This window comes from Carassius gibelio, chromosome A6 (genome assembly GCF_023724105.1).
Source record: "Carassius gibelio isolate Cgi1373 ecotype wild population from Czech Republic chromosome A6, carGib1.2-hapl.c, whole genome shotgun sequence".
NCBI classification, from domain to species: domain Eukaryota; kingdom Metazoa; phylum Chordata; class Actinopteri; order Cypriniformes; family Cyprinidae; genus Carassius; species Carassius gibelio.
The window spans coordinates 17,213,354-17,228,458 of record NC_068376.1 but is presented as its reverse complement, the minus strand read 5'-3'; the positions used below and the strand labels follow the sequence as shown (position 1 = coordinate 17,228,458).

General features: G+C 37.3%; 1 protein-coding gene across 2 annotated transcripts in view; it reads right to left on the bottom strand.

Annotated features, from left to right (window-relative positions):
* Window positions 1–1,304: 1,304 nt before the first annotated feature.
* Window positions 1,305–15,105, bottom strand: part of ryk (receptor like tyrosine kinase) — a 46,531-nt gene continuing 32,730 nt past the window's right edge. For both annotated transcript variants that reach the window (XM_052599456.1, XM_052599455.1), the window contains 7 exons: window positions 13,313–13,399; window positions 12,129–12,198; window positions 9,925–10,057; window positions 7,654–7,763; window positions 6,250–6,409; window positions 3,071–3,207; window positions 1,305–2,362 (listed from right to left, as the gene is read on the bottom strand). In XM_052599456.1, the coding sequence (XP_052455416.1) occupies window positions 2,251–2,362; window positions 3,071–3,207; window positions 6,250–6,409; window positions 7,654–7,763; window positions 9,925–10,057; window positions 12,129–12,198; window positions 13,313–13,399 (809 nt within the window). In that variant the 3' untranslated portion in view covers window positions 1,305–2,250. The remainder of the gene's footprint in view (window positions 2,363–3,070; window positions 3,208–6,249; window positions 6,410–7,653; window positions 7,764–9,924; window positions 10,058–12,128; window positions 12,199–13,312; window positions 13,400–15,105) is intronic.

Sequence of the window (15,105 nt, the reverse complement as noted above, 5' to 3'; positions counted from 1 at the left end):
CGTGCCCCAGTGCATGATGGGAAATATGAGATCATAACTTTGATAATTATATGTTCCAACTTCCAATTTTTTTTAAAGTCTTGCCTTCACTAAATTATTTAATGTAGATTAATGTAAATTAAATGTGTATTTATGTAGTATTTACTTAACTACAAAATCATTTTTTATCAGTATAGATTTTTTGAATGCTCTCTTTATGAACATTTAGAAGTTTTGGGAAATGGAATTTCAATGGAGACAGAACTCTCAGTTTTCATTAAAAACAAAACAAAAACACCTTCATTTGGATTTCAAAGATGAACTAAAGTCATAGAAACTTGGAATGACGTGAAGGAGCGTAAATTGATGACTGCTTTTTCATTTACCAAAATATCCATTTAAGTGCATTAAGAGCTCCGATAAAAAAAAAAAAATGCTACATAAATAGTACAGTGACATTAACAGAATAGAAAATACAGAATTTGTACAAGTATTCAAGTGATTATCTACTTAAAATCTAGCTTGTTGTAAGCTAGTACCTGCACAAAACTGCTCCCCGCTGTGTCTTCTTTCGAAAAATTATCATGGAGAAAGAAAGAAGGGTTACGCTAATACGAGTCAGTTATACAAGAAAAATGATCTCATCTTTTATATTTCTACATTTTATATCCGGAGGACACAGACAGCAGGTCACAGATGGTGTCAGCGACTTTTGTCTCAGCATGTTGTGCACGTAGATAGGTGTGCATGCCTTCATATAAGTTTAAGACACGTTTGTTGAATAGATTTCTGCCATTAGCAAAGATGAAACTGGTTAGAATACAGAATGAAGCATGTCAGAACCAGGGAAATGAGAACAGATCTTTGAATAGGGTGATAATCTTCCTAAGCCACTACTTCAGTTGAACTCTAAGTGTACTCCGCTTTCCATTACAGCATTACATAAAACAGATGTGTTCTCCTTTATGTCAAAATGGCATTAGAAATGCATTCAGTAATAACATTTGAAATTTATAACCAAAATATAGTCCACTGACAGAATCAGTGAATAAAAACAGAAAAAGTGAATAAAGATTGCACATATAGTTGGCCAGCTCACAAGTTACTGATAATGTTTTGGCTGCGCTCTCAATGTTATTACATATTAAGAGCACAACACTTATCATGAAACCATTACAAAATAGTTCCATTCAGAACAGTTCACAACAGCTTTGATCACTAAAAATAGATGCTTCGATTGTATCAAGAATGTAGAGGGGGTGAAAAGGTTTGTATAAGACAAAAACCATCCTCCAGAATGCATTAAAAGCAACAAACACCAACACTAAAACTGAGATCCCATTTTATTTAGAGGCCTCATTTAATTGATAGGTATGAATTCAGTTTACACAAAAATTTTAAACCTTAAAAAAAAAAGTCAACATGCAGTGATCACAAGGATAGAAAGAAGAGCCTGTAGATTGAGCACAAAGGATTTGAAAATGGTGTCTAGGCCGTACACTTCAAATATTCACAGTGACTCACGATTCTTTAGTTGTCCATGTATTCATACAGATTTATACATACAAGGAAGGCATTGTTCTGACACAGAACAGTCAAACATCAAAAACTTTAGGACTCTGAAAAAACCCTGTACAAAAGTCCAGATTGACTTGCAAGGATCCCAACATGCTGCTTCAGACCTCCATGAGCACCTCAAAACTGAAGGAGGTAAAGCTTATGGTCAGCTGTAGGGCTCCGCCATCTTCTAAAATAGCTGTGAACAGTGAAGACCTGTTTTCTCACCAAACTGTATTTTTAAATCAAATAAATGCAAGACCTAATGCAGCGAGACCTAATGAGATGAAGCTCTTCTCACTGAAAATATATGTACACATTACTCTGCGCACTATTTAAAATGTCCAAAAGGAAATTTCCGGACTTTTAGGTCAGTTTCTTGTCATTTCTATTATGAAAAAAAAAAGCTTCTTTGTGAAACAAAGTGAACAGCAGCTTCCTGTGGACACTTTAATACCAGCATTAAACAAGTGTGGATGATATTCTTGAGAATCAGAAGTAGTCCTTGATATTCACGCAGCTGTGATATACAAAAGATATTGACCTCCAACATCTACGTCTTCCAAAACAAAGCCACATTTCATATTGCATGAAATAAAAGCATTTTTCAAAATGGGTATTTGAATATTTATTTATTTTTTATAAAGTAAGGCACTGCATTAACTTTCACTCTCTGGGATAGTGCTGTTCGGCAACTCGGCCGTTTGAGCGAGTTTAGACGTAGGCCCCTAAAGCTGCGTGGAACTCCGTGAGGCACTGGACGAGCTGTTGGAATTTTGGTCTCTCCTCCAGGTCCAAGGCCCAGCAACACGCCATCACTGCAAATCTGAAACAGAGAACATCTTCACTTAAACTAAATATCTCCTTTTATTACATCAGTGACTGATGAAGCCAAAGGAGATTTATCACAGAAAAAGCCTGATCTCTCCAGACTCATTGGTCTTGATCACATCTGACAGCAACGTTCGAAAAGGGCTTGAGTGTAAGTTGAGATCACCTTATTTTTATTCAGTCTTTCCAACACACAAGCAAACCACAGAACATGTATTCATCACTTGTACTCTGGAGGGAAAAGTGCTAAGTTATGATCCAATGCTGATTAGCTTTTCCTGCATTCTCTAAACTGTGTTGCGGCGAGTGCGTGGAAGCCAATAATCTTGCTGTGTTTGGGTCACTGACACGATCAACATCCCTCGTTGCTTTGTAATCCTGCTGGTCTGGTCACCACGGCTCTTGTTTCCTAACTATTGCAGGATGCCGATAAGCTTCAGATTGTGCATCTGTTATATTCCGATCAAACTGTGCCATTTCAGTTTCTAAAGTTTCAGTCGGTTCCCTCACAAAATAATCAAGATTTAAGCAAACCGTTGTTACTGATACTCCAGGAGCTTTGCCAGTCACTCAGTAACACAGGTTCACCAGAGTTCATTTCTTTTGCAAAATTAACTCTGTACATGAAAAGGAAGTTGTTTGGAATAGAGAATTATTTGAATGTGATTAAAACACAGAAGTAAAATGTTTGAACCAAACTCACAGTTCATCGGGGCAGTTGATGGGTTGTGCTATTCTGTAGCCGTCTTTCAGATAGGCAGCCATCTCGAAGGGGTCAATGTCAACATAAGGAGTCTGTCCCAAAGTCATCAGCTCCCACAGAGAAACCCCGAAAGCCCACTGTAGGGACACAACACACAAGAGCTCAGACTTGATTGAACGACTGAAAGAGAAAGATGATCCCTCCCTTTAACAAGTGATGAGATCACTTGTGCCAGACATTCATTTAGTAAACAAATAGATACAGATCAGTATCTCAATGCAGAAAGATATTCCTATAGGAAGCTTCATACAGGACATTTGTGAATTTTCTTGGAGAGTTTCACAGATGATGGGAGAAAGGGGTGGGAAGGGGGTCAAAATCCAGGTATGTATAAATAAGAATAATACGATTTGAAAAATAAAGTTTTTAAATATTCACATTCACTAAATCTTTAAAAACACTATTATTAAAACACAATTATTTGTTGAATTTTTTACTACTTGATGTGATCAAAAAATCATAACATTAATAAACAAACAAACAAAAAAAAATCCTTAATAAAAATTACTTGTATAAATTAAAGTTATTGATTTTAAGTTTATATATTGTTATTCATTTATATAAGTATTTTAAGAGAAATTTATATTTATGAATATAAAACCCCCTTGAGGTCCCCTTTAAGCCATTTTAGGGCCCTTGGAAGTGTTCTGAAAACAAAGCATTCCAGTAACACAAAAGAAGGAAATCTGGAATTATTCCATTGATTTTGGACACAATCATGGCTTGTTCACAGAGACATTTAAGCCGCTTCAAACCAAAAAAAAAAAAAAAAAAAAAAAATGCAGACATGCCCATTTAATGTGCATAAATCTGTTTGTTCTAAATTATTAGCTATGAAAGTTAATGAAGTGCAAATTAATGTAATTACAGCTCTTGATAGAAATCAAGTTCAAGTCAATCAAGTTGATTAGATGACCCGTCAATAACCTTGGATATAAAAAATAACAGGACTATAAAAAGCAGCATTCCTTTCAGCGCAATAGGGTGACTTTATAAACCCTTCTTTATGTGTCTGCTCCTTCAGCGAGATGTGCTAGAAAATGCTAAACCGTAAAAGAACTATTAAAATGATATTTGCGCTTGAGGGCAACACACGACTCCAGAAGACACTTTAAATTTATCCTCCCTATTCACTAAAAGACAATTATGCCCATCTTTTCTTTCTAGACATGTAAAATCAGACAGGCTTCTTTACATACATATATAAAAAACCTGTTGTCCGTTTTTAATGTGTTTTTTTGTTGTTGGTCATTGAGAGGCTAAGGGAAATTAGTCACAGATCAAGGTGGACATCCACTGCTGATCTGGTATTTTGTCTTATGTTTCACTGGGAGGTTGATATCCTGTACTACTGGTCCTTATTGTAAACGATTCTCCAGTGTATCCCAATAAACAAGAGTACTTTTCCATACCAGGCCAATTGTTCCTGGCAGGGGGGCAGCACAAGCCACTATTGTTCTGTTAGTTTGAAGGTACGCAGAGGTCAGATCGCGGACAGGTTTTGGCCTGGTGTGTCATTTATGAGGCGACCAGGCTGCGTTCAGTACTTCCTGACTGTCTACGGTGGGTTGTTTCATAGGCACTTTGAGTGAGACAGACGGGAGCGTGTAGTGTGTTGCCAGACAAACACAAGTTTCTTCCCCATCCATTTCTCTCAGAAATACAAAAATGTACCAGGGGTTTGCTTTGCCATTTCCCATACCCAAAATGCAAATGCTATAGTCAAGCTATAGTGCTATAGTATAGCCATTTTCAAGGCAGAAATTAATATATTTTTCATGAATTCTCAGACATTACAGTCCTTCCACTGAAAGTCAATTACACCCAAATTTTGATGCTTCACAAGCATCAACAAGACATTATTTTTTATAACCCATATTTGCTTTATGCACAAGAATAAACTTCATGTGTACAGTCAGGAACAGCTGTGGCCTAATGGTTAGAGAGCCGGACTAGTTACCAAAAGGTTGCCGGTTTGAGTCTCGGTGCTGGCAGGAGTTGTAGGAAGGGAGGAGTTAATAACAGCGCTCTCTTCCACCCTCAATACCCATGTCTAAAGTGCCCTTGAGCAAGGCACTGAACCCCCAGCTGCTCCCCGGGCGCTGGATATATAGCTGCCCACTGCTCCAGGTATGTGTACAAAGTGTGTTCACTTCTCACTGCTGTGTGTGTGCACTTGGATGGGTTAAATGCACCAATTTTGAGTATGGGTAACCATACTTTGCAAAATGTCACGATTTTCTTTTTTTTTTCTTTTTTCTTTCATTGGTTCTCGTGAGTCAAGCAAGCACATTTGATCTTCCTTTACCATATTAGATGTGCTCCATGTATGCGTTGATCATATTTATATGTGAATAAAAGCCTAAATTGAAATCTGTTCTTCATATAAAGCAATCATCTCTCTTCAGAAGACTTCTTTGTTTTTTACAATATCTTTATGAACTCTGTGTAGCACTGAAGTTCTGGTGTAATGGTCTTCCAATGGAGAAACAGAAAGCGGTCACATTTTAATAAAAACATTAATTTGTTTCATTGTTAAAAGAAAGTCTTTAGAGTTTGGAATGATGTAAGTAAATGGTGGCAAATTTCAGTTTTGAGTGAACTATCCCTATACCTTACACTACACGTATTTGCAGACTTGCGAAATTCTCTGAAACTTGATTGTGTACCTATTGCAGAACTATTATTCGGAATATAATCATATTAGGGAAACACGAATGTGTGTTAACTGTGTTATTGCTGCACGCAGCTGACGTCACAGGCCTAAACAAGTTCATGGGCACCTGAAGCATGCTTACTGTAACTGTCAGCCGTAACAAAGCATGATGGAGAAGACAGTATGACGTCAAAGAAGTTACACAATTTTAAATATGTTACCAGGATTTGGGACACAATCTGAAAGCCCACGAATGAGTGTGCAGGACCTTAGTTAAAAATGATAGTGATTTTACCAGTGCCATAAAAATACTAAAATGGTGTGAAATTATTTTATAGGCAAAATATCCTATAAAAGTGAAAAACAAATTAGAGAACACCTGCTGCTGGTATGAAACAAAATATTATGTAAGTGCATGTTAAAGCCTGTTGCAAAAAAGGCAAAAAGGAGCAGCAACTCTTACCACATCACTGGCACTAGAGAAGTCATTGTTAAGCAAACTCTCCAAAGCCATCCAGCGAACAGGTCGGTTCTCATTGTCTCCGAGGCAGTGGTAGTCCATGGGGAAGAGATCACGGGCCAGCGCATTGTCTGTGATCTTCACTTGCATACTGTTATCAATTCTAAAAAAAAAAAAATGCAAAAAAATACAAAACTTGTGATCACAGGAGTGCCTTGACAAGATGCAGATGAAAATCGCATTCAATTTTTTGTACAGCCTTACACAAAGGAAAATATATTTGCACAATTTGTGCACAGAAGACGAAGACAGACATGTACCCAATGAAAACAAAAAATATAAATATCACATGATGAAAGTCCAAATATTGGTCACAATAATGTTGAAAAACAAATCTGGGTGCTTGAAGTGGATCGCCATTCAGATCGCCATTCCTCTGCACATGTCTGACCGCCTACTTCATGCCATACGTAAAATATACAGATAGGCTTCTGCACATTTGGGAGTTAAGGCTGCAGAATTACTGTCTCAAAAGAATCCACAAATACAAAAAAAGCGTATTTATAGACATTCCTAGGGCAGAACACTAATGCGAAGGACTCACAATTTGTTGTGTATGAAATAAGGGGTACAGTTACAGTATTTGAGGATCATTCTGTGAGCAAAAAAACAATTAATGCACTTGCCTACGACTTGAATGAAGAGCAATCGGTCGAAATGTAAGTTTAATAACAAATAAATCCAAATGGATTATATATAGCAAGTGGACTATGGTTTCTGCGCTGATGACAACTAATTTATTCACTTTAAATCTTCAAGATATAAATCCTTGTATGCACATCACTGCCTGCACTTGTAACTTAATTGTAAACTTTTCAGATCATTATTATGGTTAAACTGACTGAAGTTATGATTACTTACTCTATATATTTGAATGTGTATTTTTATCCCGGCCCGGGGACGATAGGCTTGATATCATTACATCATCACAAATGATGTCATTATGTTAGGGCTTAAAAGAACCTATTAACTTTTTTGAACCGGCATCAGTATGGTATGGTGTAACATTTCTGTCACACACTTGAGGTATTCAGCCAATCAGTGCACACCTCACTTTTCAGTATGATGACCTTTGTAAAAATCAATGTGTTTCAAAAAGGCGGGGCATAGAGAAGAAACAATAATAAATAATACAGTAATGTGAAAAATAATGATTTTTTTTTTTTTTACCTTAAACCGCATAGACATTTCATTACACCTAATAATGATCTTTTTAGCAATATTATATGACCCATTTAATAGCCAATGCCAATATGTAACACTTAGTGCAGCTATATACTCCTGCATGAAGGATAGTTGATGTAAAATGGTAAATAGTGGGAGACCGTGAGGTCAAATGGCACTTACACACAGTTTCTGGCAGCCAGGTCTTTGTGAATAACCTCTCTCCGTGCCAGATAGCTCATCCCACATGAAATCTGTATTGCCATGTGGACCAGGTCTTGTTGAGAGATGGCCTATGTGGGTAAAACAAGAGACAGAGGACAAAATGATTATGTGACCAAGAAACATTCTAAGTGTCACTGGGAGTCTAAGAAATTGTTTACATTTTAATTCGAGAGGTCCAGCAAGAGAAACCAAAAGACACAAAATGCGGGACACATGACAAGTGGATACACAGACGCTTGTGGTCACGGCTCACCTCTTAGGAAACCAGACTTGATGGAGCAACAAGTTCCTCTGTTGAATCTCATTTGGTATGAAGAGTCTGAAGTCTGATGTAATGACAGTTACCTCACTAAACATAAACATTCTCCGCACCTAGATGCAAAGCCAAACACTAATGCTTTAACTCTTTAGAGGCACTGCCTCAACTTCGGGCATCCTCATCCTTGTATAATCTATCTTAAGTCAGACACAAAAAGAAACCCTGGGTGCTAAATGACAAGGCCGTAACAATCTTCTCTAAATGAAAGGCTTTTCAGATGGACTATACACAAGGCTTTAGAACAAAATAATTGCAGTGTATGACCAACTCAGGTGTCACATGAGTTTGATGGTGCATGCTCATTCCTGTTTGTTCAGTGAGAATTGGGTAAGAGTGATGAATGTAGTACATAGAAGGCAGGGATGGGTCAATGAGAGCGAGTGTCTAGTAAATCTAAAAACTTAGCTGTCATGTCTTAAGGGGGGATCGATTTAGACATGTATCTTGTCTGAGAGACGGTGCTTTAGTGTGCCAACCGTTAAACAGCAAGTGTATGACTGTAAACGCACTAAACCCCTCTTTGAGAAGTCAAGACTCCAATTTATTGTTCTTTGCAATAAATCCCTTGAAAGCAATCATTTTGTTTTATTAAAAAAATGCACAGATATTAAAATATACCAGTACCCAATATATGACCAATATTACAGTGTAAAGTTAAGAAAAATAAATAAATAAAATGCTAAAAAAAAAAGCAACTGTTTTAAAAAGATAAAAGTTAATTTAGACATCACATTTTTAATGTACAATATGGAAAATATGAATTTGGCTGCAAAGGTAATCTATTATAGAAAACGTAAAATATACAAAACTGGCGGATATTCAATGGTTTAAAAGTCTATTCTCACCATGGCTGCATTTATTCAATCAAAAATACAGTAATATTGTGGAATATTATTATAATTCAAATAGACTGTTTTCTTTAGAGACATTTTAAATTGTAATTTCTTCAGTCATTTATATTTGCTGATTTTATTAAATGCTGGTCTATGTGCAGACAAACATTTGTTGTGCTTCCCTAGGGTGCTAACTTTTTAAAACAGGTCAAAGAGTTCATTCATATTGCTCCATTTAGTCTGGCTCCGTGCAGGTGTTTGATCAGCATCTGGTGGACAGGGTACAAGACCCTAAACCAGCCTAATTATACAGTGCTTCCTTAAGGCTGACTAGTCATTCACACAGAGGCATTTTTGAAGTATGCAGTTTTGCACACCCCTAGAAGGCAGCAAACAGACATGCATCTAAGATTCAGTTCAGGTGCAAACTTTGGCAGTAAAAACTAAAATAAATCATCCACTTTCAGTGTCCAAAATGCAGGGTGTTATCTAAAGCATGGGTAGTTTACATGACTTATGTTTTTCCAAAAACAATTGAAGATTGATGCAGGAAGTATAAAAACACTGTCACAACAAGCTTGGTCTTGAAGAGGAAAAATTGATAGCTAAAAGCACCCAGCTAACCATTTTTAGAATACACTGGTCTGACTGATCGAACAAAAGAGTATGTGATCTTGTCTTTGAAGATGGTTTAGTGGCAGCTGAATGAAAGACTGCCCAGGGTTAACATCGTAAAGGCTCGATTGTGAACAGTACATGACTGTAAAGCACCTATCATAGTTGATTGAGGATCTGCACAATGAATTCACTGTTCAGAAGAAAGCAATTAAATCATGATAATCTGTATACTCCAGGCGTTCTGCTGGAGGGTTTCTAATAAAAACACCTGCCTCAGATTGATTTATGGCTAGTATGGAGTATCACTGCACTACTTAGTATTAGCTGAATTTACACTAATCAGAATAATCACTCTCTGTGAAAACGTGGATGCAGTTTAACTGTTGCATTATATATTATGAGTAGTTTTTACCCAATGTCTCAAAGCACAAATGGCATTTCAATAATAAAATATCTCACCTGAGGGTTGTTGGCCTCAGCAAGCTTACACTGGCGCAGGAAAAGCTTAAGATTTCCCCAGTTCATATAGGGCAACATGACCATGGGCTTCTCACCATCTTCTATACACACATGGCTGATTGGTAACAGGTTCCTAAGAATGAACAGACCAGGGAAAAATGTAGACAGTAAGTGACATGTTATCCTAAGGTACTAGGTCTGCACAAGACTATTTTAATCAGCGATTCATTTGGGACAAGGAAAAAATGTATGCCATGGGCTGTGCTGAGCGTTTAACCTCAGACGCGGGTCTGTGTGACTACAAAGCTGGAAACTATCAGGACAGGACATGGGTCTGAGCCCATCCCAAATGGCAAACAGTAAAATCTAAACAGAGAATTTGACCTCAGGGCTGTTCTACCGCCGCTATATTAATATCATGAAAATTATTCTAAATATAACGTGAAATGATACAAAATAAACATGCTCATAGATGAACACCAGGATTACAAAATTAGTATTCGGTTTAAAATTTCATTTTCATTCCTGTTCATGTCAACAGTATATTTATGTTGTTAGTACCGTATTTTTCGGACTATAAGTCGCACCTGAGTATAAGTCGCATCAGTCCAAAAATACGTCATGATGAGGGAAAAACATATATAAGTCGCACTGGACTATAAGTCGCAGGACCAGCCAATCTATGAAAAAAAGTGCGACTTATAGTTCGGAAAATATGGTATTTTTTCAGCATTACTATTTTTTTTATTTAGATCAGCAGTTTTCAGTAGTTCTCATCGATAAAAAGATAACCAATGGTCAATAATTGGCTGATATTAAAATAAAAACAAAACAAAAAAACAAACACCACAAGTGAATTTAGTCATCACAACATTATGCACAATAAAAATTTATTTTATTTAAATGTTCAACTTTACATTGAAGACTCACTTCAAGTTACTCTTAATATAAATTACTGATTTACTGCGCCGTTCATATGGGACACGTCCCGGCCAGGATTTTAATATTGCCTAAAACATCCAGAGCAGTTTGACGAATAACATGCAGATATTTTACATAATCGACCAATCGTGGGGCTGCGTGTGAGAAGGTGAGATCTAGAGAGAACGATCAAAGCGATGCAAATATGCGCATGTGTTTGTTCATTCGATTGACTTGAAGCATCGCTGCACACAAATCCCAAAAAAAACCAACCAAAAAAAAAAACAGTGCGCCACAATACTTCAAGTCAAATGAACGAACAAACAGAGCCGTCTGCTCTGCTCTTTTTGCTGTCATGAATGTTACACAATGATCAACCTGCACAGTGCAAATAGCCAAAACCTGGATATTTTAGACATTATTAAAATCCTGGCTGGGACGTGTCCCATATGAACGGCGCATATGGTCATCCTACCAATGTGGTACCGGCAGGCCTATATATTAGTATATGATAAATGTCCAGGCCTTGGATCCAGAACTGGATTTGCTCAGATCTCTTGTCAGACAGCCCACACAAGAGAACAAATAGTTGCTGGATTTGTGAAGTTAATTTGAGTGATCTATTTACACTGTAGTTTTTGTCTTAGAGATAGATGTACTTAATGATATGAGAGTGCAAAGTTGATTTATAAGAATAGTTCATCAGAAATGCAGAACGCAGAAGAAAGAAGACAGAGAAAGACAGTAATTCACACAGTAGAGGAAGTGTGCAGATCAGTAGTCAGTGTAGTGTCATAGCTGCAACTGTGGTCATCATATTGCTGTAACAACATTCAAACATTACACAACATGCTTCCACTTTGCACAGGGTAATTTAACCATCAAGAAAGTATGGTAATTTATATTTATATACACAAGCATATTATGTCATCATTCTCAAAACCTCTAATCAGCTTGTCTGTTTGATGACGCTACAGGGGTTTTTTGGTAAGTGAAGTGAACTTCTACAGATATTCCCTACTCAGTATGTAAGAAACATTGAGGTCCCCTGTGATTCAAAACACATCTATGACAAGCTTTGTTCATATATGAAAGGATTTGTTTAAAGGTGTGTAATTTCTGCACCACTAGCATCCAAAGCGCGCATGCGCACACACGCACACACGCACACACGCACACACACACAGCAAATATAAAACCAGTGATATGTGGTATAAAGGGAGAATGATGTGGCAGATTTTGCATAAGCGTCAAGAAAGCACCACATGGTGGCTGTAACTCACCTGTGGTGAAGGCCACGTAGTTTACAGCTTTCTGTAAGCATCATGGTCACCTGTACTTCTGAGGCATGATCTGCACAGCAAAAATCAAGAAAAAAAGTGTCAGGGATATGTGTTGCAAACCTGGACAACCCAGTCATGAGGGAAACCTGACATAATTGACTGACAAAGTCTCATCTCTCCACACAGCAATCAAAATGAGAAAGTAAGTGAACCCTCACACACCTGGAAAAAAGCTAGATCCTTAATGTCAAGCAGCACTAAAGGATAGTGGAAATGTTTGAACATTTTGTCAAATTTAATAGATTGTGTCATTATTTAATTTAACTCTTATCACTCTTTACAGGGACTATAACTTCCAAAAATAATGCAAAAGGTCATTAAAGGTTTAGATTGTTCCCCACACAATGCTTTCAATATGGCATATGAACTACATTTAAGCTGTATTTTGTCAGCATTTTTGGAGCCCCAGTACTTTAAATTCATTATAAAGAAAAAGTTAGGCAGGATTTACTTAGATTCACCATTTGAGTTTCAAAGAAAGTAAGCCATACATGTTTGTAATGACATGTGGGTAAGAAAATACCCATTTTTGTGTGAACTATCCTTTAAAAGAACATTAAATCAAGTGAGTGTCAAAGTTTGATTGCTCTTAAAAGCCTAATGCCTTTTCAGCCAGTCTCACAGATTGCTAGCTGAATGAGTTCACAGAGGTCTGGCTTTATCTTGGAGAACAGCTTTTGACGGATGCTTGGAGAGTATGGGTAACGTGTATGGTTTCCTGTCCCCTTGGGCAAAAGCCGGGGTGGAAACTGAACAGCTTGGCCCAGCAGAGGCTGGTACAGTGGCATTGTCTGGTGGTTGGCACCAGTCCTGCGCTGGGTAAACAGGGCCCAAGTACAAATGAAGGGGTGAGCGGTGTGACAGGAAGGGCTGAAGGTTCTCATGGCATTTACACTTTCTAGAGGAACTGATAACAGAGAACTATATTATCAATATTATCAAAACAGCCCAGTTTCACATATGTATTATGAACTTTGGAACTTCACAACGAGGCTCATTATCACAATCCCTCATGATTTTCCAGAGAAAATAGTTATAATCCTGTTGGGAAAGTTATTTTAAATGGTTCATTTTAGAAAGTGTACACAAGGGAGGCATCAAATGAGAGTTAAAAGAGGATTTACCTTTCACTGCTTTTACAAAGACTTGCTTCTCTTTACTTGGGTCCTTCTCGTCAAGCAAGACTCCATGAAAAATGCGGCCAAAGGTCCCTTAGGATAAAAAAAACCCATTATGAAATCTCAGTGTACATAAATATACATGAACTGTCTCACATAAGAAATGAACCAGTCTCAGTGAATCTGTTTCAATGAACAGTGTCAGGGTTAAAGGATTGAAATTATTATTTTAAACATCATGAAAAGAACAAACATCTATCTTTCTATATGTGCTCCTTTTCTTTGGGATAAAACAACATGCCAACTGTTGCATGGTGAAAAGCACAGCAGGTATGAACGGGTATCCTGGATGACCTCAGAGAATAAACATAGCATGTAAATACCAGCAGGCGCAGGACTGCTGTTTGACATAGCTGCAGCTGCCATAAACTCAGATGACACTTAAGAATGTAATGGATCAGCACATCTTACAGATCATTGAAACTCAAAACAGGCTGACTTGGGGTAGTGTTACTATTGATAGGGGCCAGCACCACATTATCTACCCTCTTATCTGATCCTTTTTTCCCTCTCGTGCTGCCATGCTTGTCATAACATGCCACCTTACCCCAAGTCAGCTTGCTGATGTAGAAGTCTGCTTTAATTCCTGCTTGTGATTACTGTTGAGTTGTCCTCCATTCAAATATGAACACAAATGCATGCAAGACCAATAATTTTGAAAGAGCTTTAGGGAAAATGGTCACAACATTTTGTGAAATAAAGTTATGTGAGGTGCAATACTGTACGTATGTGGTATGCATGACCTTTAAAACCTTAAGTCTAATATTTGATCAGGAGGAGCAGATTTGGTTTGACTAGAAGCAGCCAGCATACACTGAATCTCATTCAATATGATTTATAACTGAGAGCAAGTAGCGACTTTACAGTAGCATTTTTCCTTGTTGAATTATACTAGCCATCGTTTTAGTGGGAGGAAGGGAAATCAGACATGGTAGGACAAAGGAACAGAACACTGGCCTTAAAGCTTAAAATGAGTTTAGAGAACTATTATCTTGACAAAGAGAGGCGAGTGGTGATTTGCTTAACATTTCTTGAAAGCAATGTAATTTCACAGGCTTGATGAACTTGATGGCATGTCCAAAAATTTTGCTGGTAATGTAAGTAGCAAGATATAGCGGTTATACTTTGACATTGATTATTCAGATGTAATAAAAATGTTCTAAAGTGAATTCATAGAAATGTCCTGGTAAAAAGTATTGTCCAAATGTTCCATGGATTGTGTGTTTCTTTGTTGCAATGGAGAACAACAAATGCAATTGCATCTAACCTAAAAAAAAAAAAAAAAAAAAAAAAAAAAAAAAAAGGAAAAACATTGCATTATACATGATGCAACTGTCTGGGTTTCCGTTACAGCTTTCAGCTGCTTTAAGGTAGTTTATGATAAACTGGTTAAAGTGAGAGGAAAACTGCAGTCAAACTCGAGACAGCCGTGGTCATTATGCTGGACTGGGGAATTTCTTGGTAGACGTTTAACTGATTGCTTAAGTTTGGTTAAGAAACCAAGCACAGCATGTCCTGAGATGTAATGTTTTATAGACATGTTCTGTGCTCGGAATCAACTGATGGTCTTAACCTGTTCAAATTAGTCACCAATAAAGACATACACTGTGTTTTACAAGAAAAAGGCAAAGTTTCCCTACATCATTTGAATATATCGGGAATATCGAATATTTCAAATTCAAGCATACTTTCCCAAAAGAAAGCTCCGAATGTCCAAAAAAGGAACCTGTAACTGCTGA